General features: G+C 38.5%; 1 protein-coding gene across 1 annotated transcript; it reads left to right on the top strand.

The window, feature by feature from the left end:
* Positions 1 to 131: 131 nt before the first annotated feature.
* FASTKD2 (FAST kinase domains 2) lies at positions 132 to 17,750 on the top strand. The gene is made up of 12 exons (XM_019726902.2): positions 132 to 265; positions 958 to 1,781; positions 4,878 to 4,981; positions 6,141 to 6,249; positions 6,523 to 6,646; positions 6,916 to 7,055; positions 8,182 to 8,354; positions 12,835 to 12,998; positions 13,970 to 14,182; positions 14,549 to 14,636; positions 16,439 to 16,553; positions 17,554 to 17,750. Exons 2-12 carry the CDS (start codon positions 1,059 to 1,061, stop codon positions 17,671 to 17,673), a joined length of 2,073 nt encoding a protein of 690 aa, XP_019582461.2. The 5' UTR covers positions 132 to 265; positions 958 to 1,058; the 3' UTR covers positions 17,674 to 17,750.
* Positions 17,751 to 20,682: the final 2,932 nt, after the last annotated feature.

The following is a 20,682-nucleotide window of genomic DNA, read 5'->3' on the forward strand; positions in this document are numbered from 1 at the left end:
CGGCAGGAGCGGTTAGGTGTCGGGGTACACGATCATACATTGCCTTTAAAAGCTCTGCGGTCTACCCCGTTCCTATCCCCGCACATAAGAAAACTAATCATTCTCTTCCGTAGGCTTTTTTTTTCCTTTAAGGGACTCTTTCTACAACCTCTGCGAACGTACACTTTTTGACCTATGAAGGATCCGTCAAATCTCGAGATGCGAGCAGCTCGCGGGGACGCTGTCATGGCGGCGCCTGTATATAACCACGGGGTTCTGACCTAAGGTGAGTGGAGGACGAGCGTAGGTGCAACAGTTGGCGGTACTACATTTTAGACGTATTGCCTTTCGGAGAAAGGTCTCAGGAGTTGCCCGGGCATTAAGTTTAGGGAGGTGCGTTAATGCGAGGCCCAGCTCCGGAGAGACGGGCTCCTGACACTGGCCGAAATCTTGATGAGACTGGCTGGTTGTCTCTCCCAAACGCAGGCCACGTGCAAACATCAATTTAGTTTGCTGCTTCCTCTCTTGAGCCATTGTGCTTGTTTAAATCCCCATTCTTAACAGTCCGGGTTCTGCTGTTGCTAAACCCTTGTGTTGAAAAGTATACATCAACATTAGACCTTTAAGTTTCATTGAAGACATCTCCAAGGCAATGGTAACATAAAATACGTTCCTGCGGAGGAAGCTTGGTGGGAACACTTTCACCAGAAATCCACTTCATTTTTTTTTTTAAAAATGTTTATACAACAACCAAGTATCATTTGGTATAAATATCATTTATACCAAAGTAATCTGGCTCCTTTAAGACAACACATAGTGGTAAAGTGAAGGAAACCTATATTGGTAAAAGTTTCACCATTTAATGTAAATCTTTAATGTCTCTATAGATTCCCACTTTAGCCCCTATTTAAATACATTTCACTTATTTAATTAATAAAGTTTTAATTTTTATTCCTTTCATAATTCCTTCCCCTACAGGAAAACAAACAACAGCATGTGTTCTCTTTCCGAGTAGAAGAGACGTTTGTGTCATATTGACAATTTTAAAGCCGTTTGAAAGTGTCTCACTGGATAGCAAAATGAATAACAGAGCAACTTCCTTTTTATGGAACCTCAGACAATTCAGTACTTTAATTCCAACAAGCAGAACTGTGAGGCTGTATCCTTTGGGATTTTGCGGACCAAAAAATGTGTATTCAAACTGGAACCCAAGAAACCTCTTAAATAACTTTGATAACAGAATGCAAGCACCTGTAAGATATCTCTTTCAGGATGCCTTGATTTTTAAATCAGGAGATGATGACTTTCAAACAAAGGGCATGAGCACTGTCACAGTCCTTACATTCTGCAGACCATTTTGTCCTAGAAGACTGTCCTTTGATTTAGAACACTCTCCTGTCTCTGATAATGGATTGAAGAAAATAAAATTGCATCATGACGCCTCCAATGAAGATGTTCTCACCAAGGAAACAAAACCCACCCCTATCAATTTTAGAAAACTGTCTCAGGAGTGTAATTCCCTGAGTGATGTGTTGGATGCATTTTCAGAAGCACCGACATTTCCTAGTAGTAACTATTTCTCAGCGATGTGGACAATTGCCAAAAGGATGTCCGAGGACCAGAAGCGCTTTGAAAAACAGCTGATGTTTAACCACCCTGCATTTACCCAGCTGTGTGAACACATGATGAGAGAGGCCAAGATCATGCACTATGACCACGTGCTGTTTAGTCTTCATGCGATAGTGAAGCTTGGAATTCCTCAGAACACTCTGCTGGTACAGACTTTGCTGAGGGTGGTCCAGGTAAAATCAAAACGAGACTTAAGCATCCTTTTACTTGGTTTGCATATCTTGAAAGAATGAAGGGAAACAGATGTAGTCTGGCATATTTTGAAATAATAAGGGGAAACAGAGATGTAGCCTCCATGAAAGAGACTATCAGTGGATTGGTAGTTTCCTTTATATTTCTGCATATATATGATTTAGTGACCTTAAGTTAGCTAGCTCTTTCTTTCCTTTTGCTATGGAAATTTATGAAAGCTTGCCACATTTTTTCTTCTCCAGTGTTGAGTAATAGTGAGTAATAAGCTAAAAGGAGGAGAGAAACAAAATATACAAGAAACGTTATTTGAAGGAAGGAGAGAGGGAAGGGAACTAATATTTTTTGAGTACACTTTTTACCCATATAATCATATTTAATCCTTTCAACAGCCCTGCAGAGTTGATGTTATCTCAGTTTTGCAGATGAGGAAACAGATTTAGTGATATTAATTAAGCAAAATGGCCAACGTCACAGAGCTAATAGATTCATTCATGCAGTAAACATTTATTGGGTGTCAACTATATATCAGTTACCGCACTTATCACTAGGGTTATAAAGATACAGAAGACATGATTCCTGCTCTTACAATCTAGAGGGAAGACAGATATTTTGTAGGCAATTACAAAAATAACCAACATTCATTTAACGTCATACATTTATTGTATTATAGGCAATGTACTGAGAACAAGGGAATATAATTGTGAACAAAACAGTGGCCACACACAACTTTAGGTGAAATGAAACAAAAATACAGAGTTTTATAAGTGTATAATTGGCTTCCCGCCTTGTCAGGAGAAGGCCTTTGTAATGGGATGAGGAGGAGGGGGAGGATACCAGATAAGTGTTTGAGGCAGAGATACGTTTAAAAGTAGAATTGCCTCATGTAATCCTCAATGTAGCTTTTTGGAATAAGTATTGTTACTCTCATCTTACTCATCATTAAGAAATTTAGGCTTATACAGGTTAAATAACTTGCCAAAGGTCACATATCTGTTAATGTCACTATTTGTAGGTACTTTATAAATATTTGCCGAATGAACGAACAAACACCTAGTCCGTGGTAGAACTAGGATTTACGCCCAGTGGGAGGTGATGTCTAAGCGGAATCCAAGGCATCAACAGCAGTTTGTGAGAGATCAATAGTAAAGGGGATGATGCTTCAATCAGGAGATTGCGTGGTTACCCCCGAGCAAAAGTTTGGCAAGTTTGAGGAACTGAAAGTAGTTTGATATGGCTGAAGTACTGGAATGCTGGGGTTGTGTGTTTGAGGGAGTGGGGAGGAAATTATGTATGTGGTGGTCAAGGAGGAGGGGTTAGGATGTGTAATGCCAAGACAGGAGGCTGGAGGACAGGGGCTGAATCACAAAGAGCCGTTTATGCCTAGCTAAGGAGTTTGGATTTATCCTATAGGCAATGAAGATCCATTGAAGTATTTTAAGCAAAGGGTCAATGTGCTCAAATTTGTATTTTAGATCATTGTATGAGGGGAAAATGGATTGGAAGAAGGATGAAATTAGGTGGAGGAGCCACTTTTAGTTTCACACAGGGGAGTCAGTATCCTGTTTGAAGTCACTGAAACTACACCAGATGTGATGAGGGAAGGATAGCTTATTAAAGTAATCATTTGCCTTTTAGGAGCGGACACTTCAGACTTGTAAACTCAGTAATCATAATGAAATAATTTTTAAAAAGACAGAAATTTCCTGAGAATGATCTGACATATATCCTATTCTATAGAATTCAAGAATTGGGTTTATAGGTATACGAGTTTTTAATTTTAAGTTTTTACATTAGTGTGATTTCCGTATGTCCTCAACCAGGAACTAATTTTTACTCTGTGTGTGTGTGTGTGTGTGTGTGTGTGTGTGTGTGTGTGTGTGTTTAAACCACAGAATATCCATGTTTACTTGGTAGACTGTGTCCCATCTATAGTTATTTTAAAGTGATTATATAATAGTAAGTCACTTCACCTGGTCAGAGATGCTGTTACTAGACTTTGGACAGGTATTCACATCAGCACAGCATTTGCATTGGTGAGGGGTGGATATTTGGAATCAAAATATTTGAATGTATGATTGTGTCTCATTGACCTGTTGGAATGTGGTAAAGACATTTTAGCTAGAGATGAACGGACAGTATGTGATCAATAAATTTGCCCTTCAAACACATAGCCAAATTATCTTTCCTTTCACAGTAGATATTTATGACATGTTGTAAATTGTTATGGAAACCCTCCCATGGGAATGAGATTTCTTTTTTCTTCCAGCCTTATCCATTTCTTATCTGGTTCTGACTTGAGACTTTGTGCCTTGTTAGTCATTTAATTTTAGCAAAAGATCATACCTCTTGCAGCTTAAGTTTCCTCAGATATGATCCCAACTATTCTTGTGAGGTGTATAGACACATTTGTGATTAAATTGTAGAGCACTAGGTAAGCTGTGTTTTTATTATCTGTTTTCCAAATTATGCCCACTGCCATTTCTGAGATCTGAATTAGTACGCTAACCGAAAGGGACCTGAAAAAAGGATCTGGGTCCTGGGGCTCCCCTGGAGACCCAGATAATGGTGGCGGAATGTGACAGTGTGGATCAGAAGATCAACAGCTGAAGTTACAGTTTGATACCCAGGAAAGGATACAGGGAAATTAAAAGGACAGAGTTATCTATGGTTCTTTAGGGGAGGGCAAATTGCCCTCTATACCCCCAGTAGCTTTTATATTACTGCACTTATTGTTGTCTTCATGATGACCTTGAGTCCTAAGAAGAGGTAAAAATAATGTTTGATAAAAGTTATTTCAAAATCAGAGGAATATAATCAATGTCAAATGAATTTTCAGTGATAATGGTGAATGTAAACAAGTGTTGATGCATAAAAGAGCATGTATTGGTTATTTGGAAAATTCATTACGTACAACCTTTTAGATCCTAAAGATGGTGTTTATTGAGGACTGACTGTGTGAATTATTGGTGTGATACTTAATCCTTTAATTGAAAGCATCAGTTCAGTGGTTTTGCTTGGATGTGATAGTCTACTATGGGGTCATCATCTGTCGTGTTTTTGTAATTATATTTCCACAGGAGCGTATCAATGAGTGTGATGAGAAATGTCTTTCAGTTTTGTCAACTGTTTTAGAGGCAATGGAGCCATGCAAGAACGTGGATGTTCTTCGAGAAGGATTGCGGTGAGAACTCTCTTATGCTTTCGTCATGTGGCAATCTCTGTTTCTCTAATATCTCAAATAAAAAACCAAAGATGAAATCTCAATGAGGTTTGTTTTGGTTTGGGGGAGACTTAGATGGTAGTTTTAATATCTTGTTAAACTTAAAATTCTGACTCTGGATCAGGTAAAGGTAGAAATAATGCTTCTTTTAAGGTCCACCATAAAAAAAGGTATGGATAACATTGAAATGAAATTTAAAAGAGTACTGATAAGACAAGTACCCATCTGACACTCTACAAAACTTTTACAACATTATTGATTATATTTCCCCAAACTGTCTTTCGTATCCCTGTGGCAATATGTCTCATTAGGGAGACCACTTCATGGACGGTGTAGATGCCTGACCACTGCACTGTACACCTGAAGCTGAAGCTGGATAATATTGAATAATAGTTGTATGTCAATTATAACTATATATATATACATATGTGTGTGTATATATATATATATATGTATACATATATATGTATATATGTGTGTATATATATGTATATATGTGTATATATATGTATGGTCATGGGATGTGGAGTACAGCACAGGGAATATAGTCAAAGGAATTGTAACCGCTATATACGATGTCAGAGGGGCAATAGATTGGGGGAAGGGGATTATCACTTTGTGAGGGGGTTACTATTACATTGTTTTGTACACCTGAAACTAATAATAAAAAAAAGGGTACTGATGTGGGCTGGGGGAGAATTGACAGGTGTTCAATTCATAATGGTTATTTGACCACTATGTGGATGTTATATGACACTGGACTGGCTTGACCAGGAGCTTAAGTTTTATGATTTATAAAATTGATGCAACTGATATAATGTCATGGATCAGGGAGGATAATACTTAATTCTCTGTTTAATTGACTATGCATTGGATATCTTGTTATAATCTGCTGATGTGATTTGTTAATTCATAAAGACAGCAGAATAATGTGAGAAGAAATAGTGCTAGACTGGTCCTGGATCTTTCACTAACTACTTACATTATCATGGGCAGATAGAGCATTTCTATTGACTTCATATTTCTTGCATAGAAGTAGGAGCTAGACCAAATGACTTTTAAGATTTTTCTTCTGGTTTTAAGATTCTAGGATTGTGATAGTTATTGTGTTTGATTATAGGCTACTAGTTGATCAGCAAATTTGGAAAATAGAACGTGTCTTCACATTACAAGCTGTGATGAAATGTATTGGAAAAGATGCACCAATTGCTCTTAAAAGAAAAATGGAGGTAAACCTGAATTTTCTCTAGTGGGTGAGATTTGAAAAAAAATATTTCTTGTGAACTGCTATCACTTCTTAAAGTCAATTTTTTAGGACATTGTGCTTTTGGGTTTAACTATGCTAAAGTGGAAAAACAGAAGTAGATTTATGTTTCTATATAAATATATCTATATTTAATTTATATATCTATTTGAGTCATTTTGCTCAGTCCTTTTTATTTAAAAATGAAAGTTTAATTTATTTTGCCACAAATGATAAATTTAATCTTGTTTTCCTTTAGATGAAAGCCTTGAGAGAATTAGACAGATTTTCTATTTTGAATAGCCAGCACATGTTTGAGGTCCTAGCCGCCATGAATCATCGTTCTATTATACTTCTGAACGAATGCAGTAAGAAGGTCCTAGGTAAGGGGAAGTTAATGATTTCTAGTATCTGACCTACTGTTCTGGACTATATTTGTTGTAAGAACATTGCTATTACTGTATGAAAAATGTCTGATGATATGATTAGATCTAAATTTTATTTTTGCCTGTAGTTTTTTGTTTTTTACAAAATACAGAGCTTTTTTTTTTGTTTTTTTGTTTTTGGCAAAAGTATTGAGTACAGAGTGTCTTGGATCTTACATTCAAAACCATCTGGTAATTTTGCTTCTTTATTTAACTCATTCTTAAAGGTAATATCCATGGGTGTCCTTTTAGAATATTGATGAGCATATTGCAGTCTTGCAAAGACCTCCGATACCGTAATTTAGATCTTTTCAAGGGAATAGCAGATTATGTGGCTACAACTTTTGACATCTGGAAGTCGAAACAAGTAAGTATGTTAATAGTTTAGAATAAGCCTCAGAAACTGTCAAGAGTATATTAACTCATTTAGCATGCTAAGTATTTCTCTGTCAACTTTACAGAGATACCAAAATATTCTAATGCTAAATTGACTTTAGGAAAATTAGCTCCTTATAATTTCTGTCTGGGAGTTACCTGTTAATGTACTATTTAATCTTTTGACCATTTTTCTATCTCAAATAAAAATTGTCTAAAGTTTGCTATTCTATTTGTTTCTTAAAAGGTTGTTTGGCACTTTGGATAATTAGGATTTGTTTTTCTCCTTTTTTGTTTAGATTTAGAATAATGAATATGGGTGATATGAGAGGCTTATGCTTTTTGAAGAATAAAATGTAGTTACTTAATGATCACGTCTAGCTATAATATTTATGGAAAGTTTGCTGGTTTCCTTCAGAGTGAGGGCCTTTACGTTCAGGGGTTGTGTAAACCTGAATGTAGCAGTTGGTAAAAACTTATTTTTGCAATTGAGCAGTGGTAACTGTGTTAGATCACTAGACTCAGTTTACTTTGTAGGGTAAGATGAATATTGAGTTGGCCATGGAAATTGATTTTAGAAAGAGAAGTACTTATGAGAAAGACCAAAAGGGAAATGACAAGTGAACTGGAAATTTTGATTTCATCAGATTATTTCATCTCTGTTGCCATTTATAGAAATGTATCATGAATATAGAAATTTTGAGTTATCTCATATGTTAGAATATAGGAAGTGTCTAGGTTTGGAATGGGGAGCAGTTCAAAATTGAGTTGGTAATTTTTAAAAATTTCAGAAAGTTATATGAGTATTTAAAGTAGTTTTCAGATACGTTGTATGAAAAGCCTATAGAAAATGATTTATTTTTAAATGAAATGGAAACATGGAAACCATTGTATACTCTGGTTCTCCCCTTGTAGAAAGAGTTGCTTATTAACATAATACCTGATTTAAACGTTACTGGAACAGATTTTGTGAGGAAAAGATAATTGTTCCTTTTTAGGGAATATTCTCTTGATCAGGACAGTTCCATTGCTGTTTAAGTTTTTTGAGCTCTAAAGAAATTACTACTAGCATGCAGTAATTATTAAAAAGTTTTTCCTCAATTCACTCTTCTTTTAAGGTTCTGTTTCTCCTCATTTTATTTGAAAACCTTGGCTTTCGACATCCTCATCTGATGGACTTATTTATGAAGAAAGTAGTAGATGAACCTGACTTCCTAAACATGCAGAGTGTTGTTTCTGTTCTTCATGTGTATTCTTCTCTCAATCACACCTACCGGTGCCTGACCCAAGAGTATGTACTTGTTCGTTTTTTCACTTTTTTATTGCCATATAACATACTTACAGAAAAGGTTACAAATCATCACAAGGTCAGTGAATCATTACAAGCGCTTACATCCATGGCCGTCATCCATGTCAAGAAGTAAAACATAGCATTCCTTATTTCTGAAGTCACGTTTTTTATGTTATTTTTGCTGTGTATTGTCTTGCTTGTTCCTTTGTTCTTTCTGATATATTTGTTACTTCAGCATAGGAGTCAGTCTTCATTTCAAACTCTCCCAGCTTATTCCCTCAGCTCCTCAGTTCATAGTTCAGTTTTGACCCTAACTATTCATTAGGTCCCAAACTACTGCCTCCTAGTCATTTTATTTTTTATCACAGCCATGCATTTCTACTAAACACAGCAATTCCTCAGACTCGCCAGCCTCTTTCATCCCTCTGCTTTCCACCCAGAACATCTTTCCTTCCTCTCTACATCAGTTAGGGTTCGTTACAAACTAGGAACACACATAAAATGTAATTTGTTAGAACAGTGGTAAAGAGCAGCAACTCTGGAGATATCTTGCTTAGGTTTGAATCCCAGCTCTGCCACTCATTAGCTACTTCACTTTTGGCAAGTTACTTATCTCTGCCTCAGCTTCTTTCATCTGCTAAAATGGGGAGAAGAAATAAGAGTTATTTCTAATCACGTTGGATAGTTTTGAGGATTAAATGAGTCAACCTATGTCAAGTTCTTAAAACAATTCCTGGCATACAGTCATTGTCAGATTAACAAAAAAATAGACTGCAGGTCACAGAGGCCTTGGAGGAACAAAGTAGGGCAGTTCTAAGGGTCTCAGTGGCAAACTTCACAGGCTATGTCTTTGTCCTCCGGTGACTTGACTCCAACTGCTTGACTTCAACTGTGGTTTTCCCTCATGATTCAGATTTCCAAAAGAGAAAATCTGACTGAGTTTGGGTTACATGCCCACCCATTTGCATCCGGTACTCAAGGAAGTGATGCTAGGCCAACTAAAAAGCAATTGCCCGTTATACGCTCCATGATACTGAGAGACTCAGTATTATTTCCTGTGCCTTCCCTAATTGTCGCCATCAGAGCCCCTGTGCTGTCCTGTCACATCTTATACATGTCACTAATACATGTCGAGAAGCCTGTCTCTTCCTCAGTCAGAAAGTGCTTTAGAGTCAAATCCAGGTTCCTGTTAGTCTGAACTTAGCACAGAGCCTGGTTTAGAATACACATTGAATAAAGCTTGAAAAATGTTCCCCAGATTCGGTCTTCTTCTATTCCCCTGATTTTCTTATGAGGCTGGCTCCCATGTACCTCCTATGCTCTCTTGACTAATACTGTCAAGCTGAGTGGTAATTAAATCTTTAGAAACAGCCCCATGGATTCCATGGGATTAGAAAAACAAATACCGGGTGGTTATCCCAAGATATAACTTTGTCCAATAAAATTATTATATTGGAAATAGAGGGTGGGTAACAAAAGTCATCCTCACTTGTCACATAAAGGTTGGGAAATTCCATAAAACACACAAGGAGGTATATCCTGCAGAGGGGGAGTCTCGAATGACATACTTTTGTCTGTCTGCTCTGCTTTCATCTACCTACTGATTCTCAACAGGGGCTGATTTTGCCTCCGAGGGGACATTTGGTGCTATCTGGAGATTAGTTTTCATGCTGGGTGTGTGTGTAGGTAGGATAGTACTAATGTCCTCTCATGGATAGAGGCCAGGGATGCTGGTAACATTATACTATGCACAGGATAGCCACACAAAGGAGTACCCATCCCAAATGGCAGTACTGCCGAGACTAAGGAAGCCTGACCCAACACTTAACCTCCCACCTCAACATTTCTCCTTTGGAGAGATGGGAGAATGCGAGTGTAGCGGACAGATCAAGACGAATCAGTCAGAATTTCCGGGTGCCCATAATGTGCACTTGCCCGAATTTGGTATCTCAAGAGTATAAAAGAAGTTTGTGTTCCCCCTCCTTCCTAGTCCAGGTAAGGAGGCAAATGTTGCACGTGCAGAAGAAGGCAGTAAATGGTAGGTACCAGATGAACGCCTGATGGAGGAGGGAGAAAGGAAGATGGCATCTTAGGCTGGAATGGCAAAGGTTTTAGAAGCAGGATAACTCAAAGCATTTGGGGAGTGAGTTGACTAGAAGAGATGGATTAGGTAGGAGAATGGTAGAACGTTTGGCTTAGCACATTGTATATCCACATGCTATACATTAATCATTTTATTTATGTGATGGCCCCTGGGAGAGAAGGTGTGTTAAATCCAGTGTCTTCCTGGGTTTGAAACCCAAGGAAGAAAGCACATAGCATTTAAACTCTCTCATTTCAGTCCTTTGGTTTCTCCTCTTCTTGATCTGTGCTTAATCACCCTGTAGCTAATCTCAGACTTGCATTTCTGGTCAGTAGTGTGCTCATGGACTCCAGAACTCCTGTGGATTGCATATGGTCACTGGAGACCCCACAAGTGTCTCATGTTCAATGATTCTGCAAGTCTGCTCGTTCTTTTTCTTTTTTTGTCAGTTATTTACTCTTTACCAACCACCATGCAATGTGATTTTTTTAACCACTTTTTTGAGGTATGATTAATATGAAAAAATGGTACATACTTAATGTGTTATTGGTGAGTTTTTAGCTCCTTATTCTCATTTCATCCTTTTCCACTAACATTCTCTTCCTTGTATCTTCGTCTTTTTGTTCATTTAGTCAGAAACATACCAAATACTCAGGTATTTAGGACAACAATGAAAAAGACATAAGCCTTTTTGTCAGAGGATTCTGTGTATTGGTGAGGTAGACTCATAAATTGACAAATACAGCATGGAAATTGGAGCGACAGCATTTTATATGGAGGCCATATGGAAACAGGAAGGAGGTGCCAGGACGCAGGTTGAGGTGGGGGCCAAGTAGTGATGCCTGGAGGAGGTGGTACCTGAGAAGACTTTAACAGATGGATAGATAGGAGGGAAGAGAAGCAGAGAGGGACATTCGGGGTAGAAGGACTCCATATTCAAGTCAGGGACGAAAGAAACAGCAGAGCGTGTGCAGCAAACAGCAGCGCAAACAACCTTTAGTTTGGTGTTTCTGAAGCATGAGGTGCAGCAGAAGGAGTGGGATGAGAGGACTGGAGAGGTGAGAACCACTCTGCAGCCCTGCCCTCTCGTGCTGCGTACTGCAAATTTAGTCCATTTTCAGTGTAACAAGTGCCGCCATGCTGTTGTCTCCAGGACTTGTTCCCATCCCTTTGTAGTTCCCCAGTCCTACTTAGCCTGCCACCTACCGCCAGCCGCTGCCTCCCTCCCACACCCATCTGCTCCTACCCATCGACGGGCCAGCTGACCTCATGCCTTTTCCTTCATAGCTTCATTGTTGGAAGGGATTACTTCTGGGCTATAGGAATCACTTCTCTCTGCCTAGTTATTAGAGCACAAATAGCGCACACTTTCAGGGCTTCATTTCTTTGCTCAGTTTCAAATGATCATCCCTTTTCCCATCTTATCCCCTTATTGAAATCCTCCTTATCCCAAAGCTACTCTACCTACTTTCTTTCCTGTGCACCATTACAGTGCTTTGCACGTACTTCGTGTTTGTCTGACAGCGATATATAGCGTATGCCCTAAGTCAGACTGACCTGGGTTCAGAGGGTACGTGTACTATTGATCAGCAGTATCCCCTGGGCGAGTGACCTTCCCTCATTTTGATCTTTCCTTTCTTCATCTGTGCTGAACTGCTTTGTGATACTGGGTCGTAGGATTAGTTCATAGTTCTTTTAACTGAGTATTTTTTTTAATCTTAAAAAAACATTTATAAGATGAATTTCACATAAAATTCAACTTTTTAAAGTGAATAATTCAGTGCCATTTGGTACATTCACAGTGCTGTGTAACCCCCACCTCTATCAATTTCCAAAACATTTTCATCTCTACTTGTGGGTGTCACCTCTCTGTTGTTTCCTTGCTCTGTAGTACAGGACTTAACTCACAGTATTGATAGCCAGAGAATATTGATTGGTTGTAAAACCACAGTGGTGTTCCAGGCCTTCTAAACATACTCATGATAAAAGTCTAGCATAATGGTTAAAAGGCTATAGAGACTGACAACTTGGGTTTGAATGCTGTCTCTGCTACTTTCTGGCTGTGTGTTCTCGGTCAAGTTACTCAACTCCTCTGAGCCTGTTTACTCATCTTTATTATGAGGATAATAATAACATTTACCCCATAGTTTTAATAGGAATTAAATAAGTTAATAAAACATTTGCCCTGTGTAAGACATATAGCAGTCGCTAACATTTATTGAGTATATATTTATTAAGAGAGAGACCCCTGACCTGAAAGATGTATTGATATAAGATTTTCTTGTCTCCTTTTTTTGGTCTCCTTAAAGCGATTGGTTCTATGACACCTCACTAGCTCTACCATAACCTTATCTTCTCTTTGTATTTGAAAGCTGACTTTCCTTTGTTGCCCTGAAGGTTCCTAGATGCTATGGCCAGTGCTCTGACTGCTTATCTTCACCACATCTCTTCTGAAAACCTATTGAATGCGGTGTATTCGTTTTGCTTGATGAACCATTTTCCCTTGGCCCCTGTTAATCAGCTTCTTCAAAAGGACATCGTCAATGAGCTGCTGACATCAGGTGGGATATCAGTGCCAGGTGGTGACGGAAATGAGGCAGTGCCACCCACTACCGTGTGGTTCTGCGTGGGGTCTTGGTGGGAGCAGAGGTGGTCCAACCATGCAGAACAGGTGCGACTGAGGAAAGGGCCGATAATGGGGAAGTGAAGGGTCAGTGCTTCCCACCAGTGAACCTGTGGCGCCACCTTGAGTGACAGGTCCTACGTATTAGGCAGGAATGAGAAACACATCATCATCGTTCTTTTTATTCACACTTTATGCACCTATGCAGAGGCTAAACGTTGACGTCATTCTTTATACCTTGATGGAAGCGTTTGTACTTCCTGATCCTTACATGTCACGTCTGAAGCCAAGTTAAGTCAACTTTTACAGCTCTCACTGCTTTGTCTCTCCTGGCCTTAATGAGGGCTCAGCCTGTTAGATCAAGAAACCAAATAGTTATCAAAGTAGTGAACTTCTTTACTCTAGGAGCCAAATTAATTATTGATTTTTGATCTTTAATAGCAAACAAGGAAAAGCAATATATCAGGCTAGGTATACAAAATGTGATGATGTGCCCCCGAGAATAGAGTAGTTTAAATTCTTTTAAAAACTACGTTATGAAATTCCAAAGCTGCATTGGGAAGAAGGAAGACCACGTGCTGGTTTTTCAAGCAATCTAATGTGGGGGAAACAGCCTGGAACCCAGGAGACCTGGAGTCTAGTCCCAACTTTGCCTTTAGTTGACCATGAGGCGTCTTAACATTCCTGGGCATTTCCTCATCTCTTCAGTGAAGACTTCAGACTTGAAAGATACTTTCAACCTTAAAAACATCAATTCCTGGGTATTGATCTAGATACTGTGGGAACTAGGGAGACACAAAGAGTCCTCCTGATAAGAAACAGATAACCAGAAATACAGATGCATTCATATAGGTTCTTAAATGTGGCATTGATATTTTTCTTACCTCCGTATTTCTTTCTCTTTTCTAGGTGACGTGGAGAGGAATGTCCGCAAGCTTCATATTTTGACTACCTGCCTACAGCTTGATGATACTTCATATCACAAGGCCACCGGCTTCGCACTGCCACCGCTGCCGTCCACACTATCACGTCCTAACGCAAAGGTTGCCGAGGCACTAAGAAGCCTTCTGGGAGAAGGATGCTTCTCAGAAAACGTGCAGTTGCCACATAATTATCATATCGGTATGATACGATTTTCCTTTCTTCTGTTCTATTTATTTTCCTTTCTTCCTGACACAAGATTAGGATTAGCATGGCAGCTTAGTGTTGTGCACAAGGCCGGACTGCTGACTCGTGCTGGGACGTCAGGCTCTCCCAGGCTCCCTGTCCTTGTGTGTGAAATGGCAGTAGTAATAGTGTCCCCTCCTAGGGTTCCTGTGGTGAGTCAGTGAGGTCGTACGTGTAAAATCCAGACCAATGTCTGGCATGTGGTAAGCCCAATGTATGGTAGCTGCTGCCAGTGTTAATTGGTGGTAGTAGGAGACATTTGGGAAGAGAAAATCACTTTGAGCAATGTTTGAAAACTTAATATCAATTCTTTTCTTTCAGATTTTGAAATCAGAATGGACACTAACAGGAGTCAAGTGCTTCCACTTTCTGACGTGGATGCGGTAACTCCTGCTACAGATAGTCAAAGGTGTGTATTGGTTTGCTGAGCTTTCTCAATTTAATTCTTAATTCTCGAAGACTTCCTATTAAGTAGCAGTAGCAGTACTAATGCCTTATATTTGTCTGGAGCTCAGAATGCACCAAGAGACTTCTCATCCATTAGTTTACTCCTTAGGTGTAAGTCTGGGCACTGGTTGAAGATAGAGGACTGGCATTGGGCCATTTAATGAAATAGGCAATTTAAAAAATTTTAGGTTTTACAGCTAAATAGTTCCAGAAAACAATGTTAACATAATTGAAACTATCAGTGCAGTGTAAACGTTTGGCAAGATAACATAATATTGATCATAAAGAATTAAGGCTTCTACAGAAATCAAATACCCAATAAATATTTTGCTGTACCCCAAGACCTTTGTAAAGGTAGAGAAACTTTAGCTTTTTAATGAAGCTGTGTAGTACATGGGTCAACCTGTATTGAATACAGGAAACAACCTGTATTTGTAGTTTCCTTGGCCCACACACTACAGATGGGTGTCTCTGGAAAAAATGTGATGCTACATTGGAGAGAATGTCCTGCCTTTCAAGCAGGTGCATCAGATCGTGTTGCACACACCCCATGTTCAGTCAGCTTTTGTGAAAAAGCTCCCCTACGCCCAGTGGGGCACCCAAGATGAATCAGACGTGGATCCTGACCCCAAGGCTCTCATTTCCCATAATGCTTTATAAGACATGCTCATAAATACAGTAGAGAGAGGTACAGAAGAAAATCTGTAGGATTCTGGCTTATCTGCCCATCCCTCTCCATTCACGTACAACTCTGTAACTTTTCCCCCTTTCTGAATCCATCTAGCTTGTTCCTTGGCCTTCTTTTTCAACTGCTGTCTATACGTGTTACCAATATCCCCTCAAAAGAGGCTTTCTCTCTGATGTTGCTCAAAGATCATTTTTCTTTCCCAGGTACTCCACTGTTCTGGCATAATAATAGAACATAGAAGTTCTCAGCGTAAAGTACTGAGAAAAAGTGAGGAATTAGAGCATTCCTTTAAATACATAACATTTCTCTTATCGTTATCTCAGATAACAGCCCGAGTATAACAGAGGATGGTAAGGATACAAATGTCTTTCTTTTCCCCAGTGGACCTTAATCTTTCCAAAGGCAAAGAATAATGAAAAAAACAAATTACACATTTCACATTTTTGTTACACATACTGATTTTATCTTTTTAACAGTCTTACCTTTCCTTTAGTGTTTTCTTCTTTGTATTTGGTCTCCCTGTTCTCATTTTTAAATGCTCTTTCTGGGAGGCAGTATGTACAAGGAGAGCTTTGGTACCAAGCCTCTATCGGTCCTACCAGTACTAGTAGCGTAAATAATTACATTTAGATCAAAGGTTAACACTGCATAGGAAAGCCTTAAACTGGGAGCTCTCATTTCTGAAATTTTTCCTCATCAAGAATGTAGCCACCCTTAAAGATGGTTTAGGGATAACTGTGTAAAACATTGTTGTAAGCTTTTGGTTACTAAAGTAGCATTCATAGACTGGAATCGCTACAGAAGCCAAGTAACAGGGCAGTGAAGGCCTGTGACGGTGGGGAGTGGTGAGGGCGGTGGGGAGCAGTGAGGCCAGTGGAGAAGGTGAGGCCGGTGGGGAAGGTGAGGCTGGTGGGGAAGGTGAGGCCGGTGGGGAAGGTGAGGCCGGTGGGGAAGGTGAGGCCGGTGGTCCGGTAGTGGAGAGCTCAAGTTTGCAACCTCCAAAGAACAGGAGTACAGCCACATTGTAAATGATCATCGCATTAGCAACTAATCTCATACTATGTTTTTGTTTTCAGAGTAGCTGTACTATGTGTTCCTAGATCTACATACTGTTTGGATTCAAACCACCCCAGAGGATTCCTTGCTATGAAAATGCGGCATTTGAAAGTCATGGGTTTTTATGTGATCTTGGTAAGAAAACTATGCAAATGAAATATCTTTCAAGTTACTGAGGTCCATTCTGCCAGGAATATCGTGGTTACAGCTGGTTACTAGGACCCTACAGAAATTGTCAGCAGTATTAGAATAAGCATTGTAGTTATTATTTTCTTTGAAAAAGAACATTCCTAGTACATGGTCTGGCTTCTACTCAGCTGATTACTGTCACTAGGGTTTTATAAGTGCTACATTTGGTCAACTGTAATTCTTTTTGTTAAGAAGAAAAATGTAAGTAATATATTTTCTTATTTAATTTAGGACACATGAAACCATATTCAGTTTCTAGGTTATCATGAACAAGGGAGGAAAAGATGTTAATTAAAGCTTTGTTTTCACCAGCCAGCGTGAGGCTGTTATAGGATGTTTGTCACCAGAAAAAGCTGGATGGTTGTAAGAGGATGGTTTTTCTCTTCCCTCTTATGCTTCATTTTGATTCCGAGCACCACAGCTGTTTTTGAACAGCCTCTCCAGGTGTCTCTGTGTGGAGCAAGAACTTTATGCATAAATTTATATTCATGTTGATGTTGGGATCTATCTAAATGCCACTCATTCAGTGCCGCACATAATGTGGAATGGAAACATTTGAATCTTGATTCTGTCCGTTAGTATACCAGAAAGGATTATGCATGGGTCCTGAGGAGAAGATGGCCCGTTTCTCTTAATGGCTTACTGTTTAAGACTTTTTTTCATATTGGCTATTATATATATTCTAGGGAAAATTATCCCAAGGAAGAACTTTTTGCACCCTTTCGAGGAATTTTAAAGTTTTTATAACTTTCAGTGTTAGTGTTTTCTTCAATCCTACAACATAGTCTTACTAAGCCTTTAAAATATGAGTAATTATAAGATAACGTTTGATTTAAAAATTAAATCAGCTTGATATTACTTTAGCATGCTTAGGTCTTGAAACTAGCTTTTATTTCATGTGTCAGCATATTTTGCAAACTGATCGTTTTCCTCTTTCTTTGATAAGGTCAAAAATTGGGAGATGGAAAAACTAAGGATGGAGGATGCAGTCACATTTTTGAAGTCTGAAATCTATTCAACTGAAGACCTTCCAACTGCTGATGTTAATTTTCAAAGCACATGTTAAAGTACAAAGCAACCTTTTCATATTAGGAGACATCAATTTGCAAAATAACTTTAATAAAGATGCAATTCAGTTGTCAATGGAATTCACCTGACTACTCACCATAAAAAATGTGTTACTACAGTTCACTGTTAAAATTAAATTTAAGAATGGAGGAAATATTCTTATTGGCATTTTAGAATATGGTGAGAAAATTCCAGAAGGGTCATTTTTCCAACCATAACTATTCCCTCTAGTGCCCAGATATTTGAAAGATTCATGAGCTCTAGGCTTTACTGTTTCTCATCAGTTTTGATGGATTGGAAACTAGTTTCTTAGTTGTGATGGGTTGCAGGTAAGTTGGTGTGGGCAGTCCTTGTTTGGATCTGCAGATTTATATTCTTGCTATGAGCTATTTGACGACTCAGGCGTTGCCCACATTTTCAGGCGCTGGCCACATAGCAGTTGCACCAGGTTCTCAAATTGTAGACTGTAACAATGAATGAGGTAGCAGGTTAAAAATGGGTGAGGATCGGACATCTGCATTTGTCTGTCACAAACATTCTAGGTTGAGGTGGTTTGTGGGCCATACTAAGAAACACAGATGAGATAACAGAGATGGCAAGGAGTCCAAGTTTATTAAAAGTGATAGGCTGTGTGTTGCTAACATCATAATTCTTGTTAAGGTCATTACTTTTTCTTTCTTTCCCTCTCCCCCTCCCACCATTTCATGATGTCTTAAATTCTATGAGTGTGTATATATATATATGGCTGAACTGTGAAATTATGAGTATATATATATATATATATATGAGTGTATATACACACACACACACACACACACACACACACAGCTGAACTGTGTTGTGAGTCAGTTTTGAGGACTACTTTTCAATTATGTCTGTTCATTCTTTTGTTGAAATATTTGCTCAAGTTTGCTATCTACCTGTCTACCAGTATTTGATTCACTGGGGAATACAGTGAGTTTCACCTGCGAAACCTGAGTACCATGTAAGTTAGTTTTATTTTCCCCGCATCCAAAAGACTGAAAGTTTATGTCCCCTCAGAATTCATATGTTGAAACCTAACCCCCAATGTGATCGTATTTGGAGGTAGATCTTGGGAGATGATTAGGTCGTGATATTAGAGCCCTCATGAATTCAATTAGTGCCCTTAGAAGACAGACCTCAAGGAGCTCCCTCATTGCCTCTGCCATGTGAGGACTCACTGAGAAGATGACCATCTTTGAATCAAGAAAGGGGCCCTTACCAGACACCGAATCAGCCAGAGCCTTGATCTTGGACTTTCTAGCCTCCAGAACTATGAGAAATAAATTTCTGTTGTTTATAAGCTACCTCATCTACGGCATTCTGTTAATATCAGCCTGGATGGGCTAAGATACCCCAAATGTACAGACATGGAATTATTGGACATATTACTCTATGCCAGGCACTGCTAAGTTCACGTGTATTCTCTCTTTTCCTTAATGAATTCTCTTTGAGGTGCAGCTGCTATTATGATTCTCGCAGGTCCTTTGTTTCCTTATCTCTGCTATGAGGATAAATTATTTGCCCAGGCTTCACAGATAGTAGGGCAAGGCTAGAGTTTGAACACAAGCTGACATGGGCTTATGAGAAAAGTACTGTGTTTCCCTGAAAATAAGACCTAGCCGGACAATCAGCTCTAATGCGTCTTTTGGAGCAAAAATTAATATAAGACCTAGTATATTAATTTTATTATATATTATACGTTATATTCATTAAGTTATATAGACCCGGTATTATAGTAAAATAAGACTAGGTCTTATATTAATTTTTGCTCCTAAAGACGCATTAGAGCTGACTGTTCAGCTAGGTCTCAGTTTTGGGGAAACACAGTAGTCACAGAACCCCATGTTGGCAATAAATATACTCCAGCAATATGACTGCAACTCTCAGAGGTTTAATCCATGTACTCAGCCTGCATTTAGAAAAGGTTAGCGCTGGAAGTTTAGCACATTCAAACACCTTCCTCATTTATGGGTGAGGAAGTTAAGGCTCAAATAATTTGATTTTTCTGGAGTCTCAGCCACATCACTAATTTCCACATCATTTCATCCTCCACTGCTCTAGCTTGTGTCAGGAAATCTGGATCTTGGTTCCAGATTGGACATCGTCTAGTTTTGTATGCATGGCTAAATGACTTATGCCTCATAAACATCAGAACAAGAGTTAAATGTTGTGTTATTAAAGAAACTAAGACTTATTCTTTAAATGTTAAGTGTGTATCTGTCTTCTAGTGGTTAATTATGACTCATATTCGAAGGATTGGACAAATTTGTGAATACTTGTAACTACCTTACTGGAAGTAATTTTCCTGAATTTGTACCAGTTGGCATGGCAGATAAAAAGGCATTCCTCTTTTACTAGTATTACAAGTATTAACATTCTGCCTTGTTTTATGATCTAAGAAAATCTTGTGAGACTCAAGCTTCAGAATGAAGAAAACAGTTTGATAATATATGTCTTTTCAGGGTTATTAATATAAATAAAAATCTAGGAGAATATGTAAATAGTCTTCTCTGATATTTAATTGACTTTCAAGGAAAATCCAAAACCATACAACCCCAGTTTGATTTCATGGGCCCGTTTCTCACACAATGAGAAAATAAATAAACAAAATGTGAGAGTTTATAAATCGAAATTCTGACTGTTCTTAATCAAGTCACAAATATTTTATGTCTTAGTACCACCATCCATTTTAAAAAGGTTGAAACTAACCTAATTTACTGTATTAACCAAATAAAAGTGAATATGAAAGGTATAAATTGATATGTTTATGTATGTGGCTTCTGATGTCATTGTATGCTAATATTAACCACCTTCTGAAATAAATTAGGTCATTATAAAAGACTGATTTTTTTTTTTTTTAATGTGTCTAGTTCTGTCTTCTGACCCTGAGCTTTTTTTGTTCGTTTGTTTATATATATTTAGCAGTGTTAATATTAGTTTTGGTTTTTTGTTTTTGTTTTTTGATTCTTGAACTTCTTTAAAA

Source organism: Rhinolophus sinicus, linkage group LG01, assembly GCF_036562045.2.
Source record: "Rhinolophus sinicus isolate RSC01 linkage group LG01, ASM3656204v1, whole genome shotgun sequence".
NCBI lineage: Eukaryota > Metazoa > Chordata > Mammalia > Chiroptera > Rhinolophidae > Rhinolophus > Rhinolophus sinicus.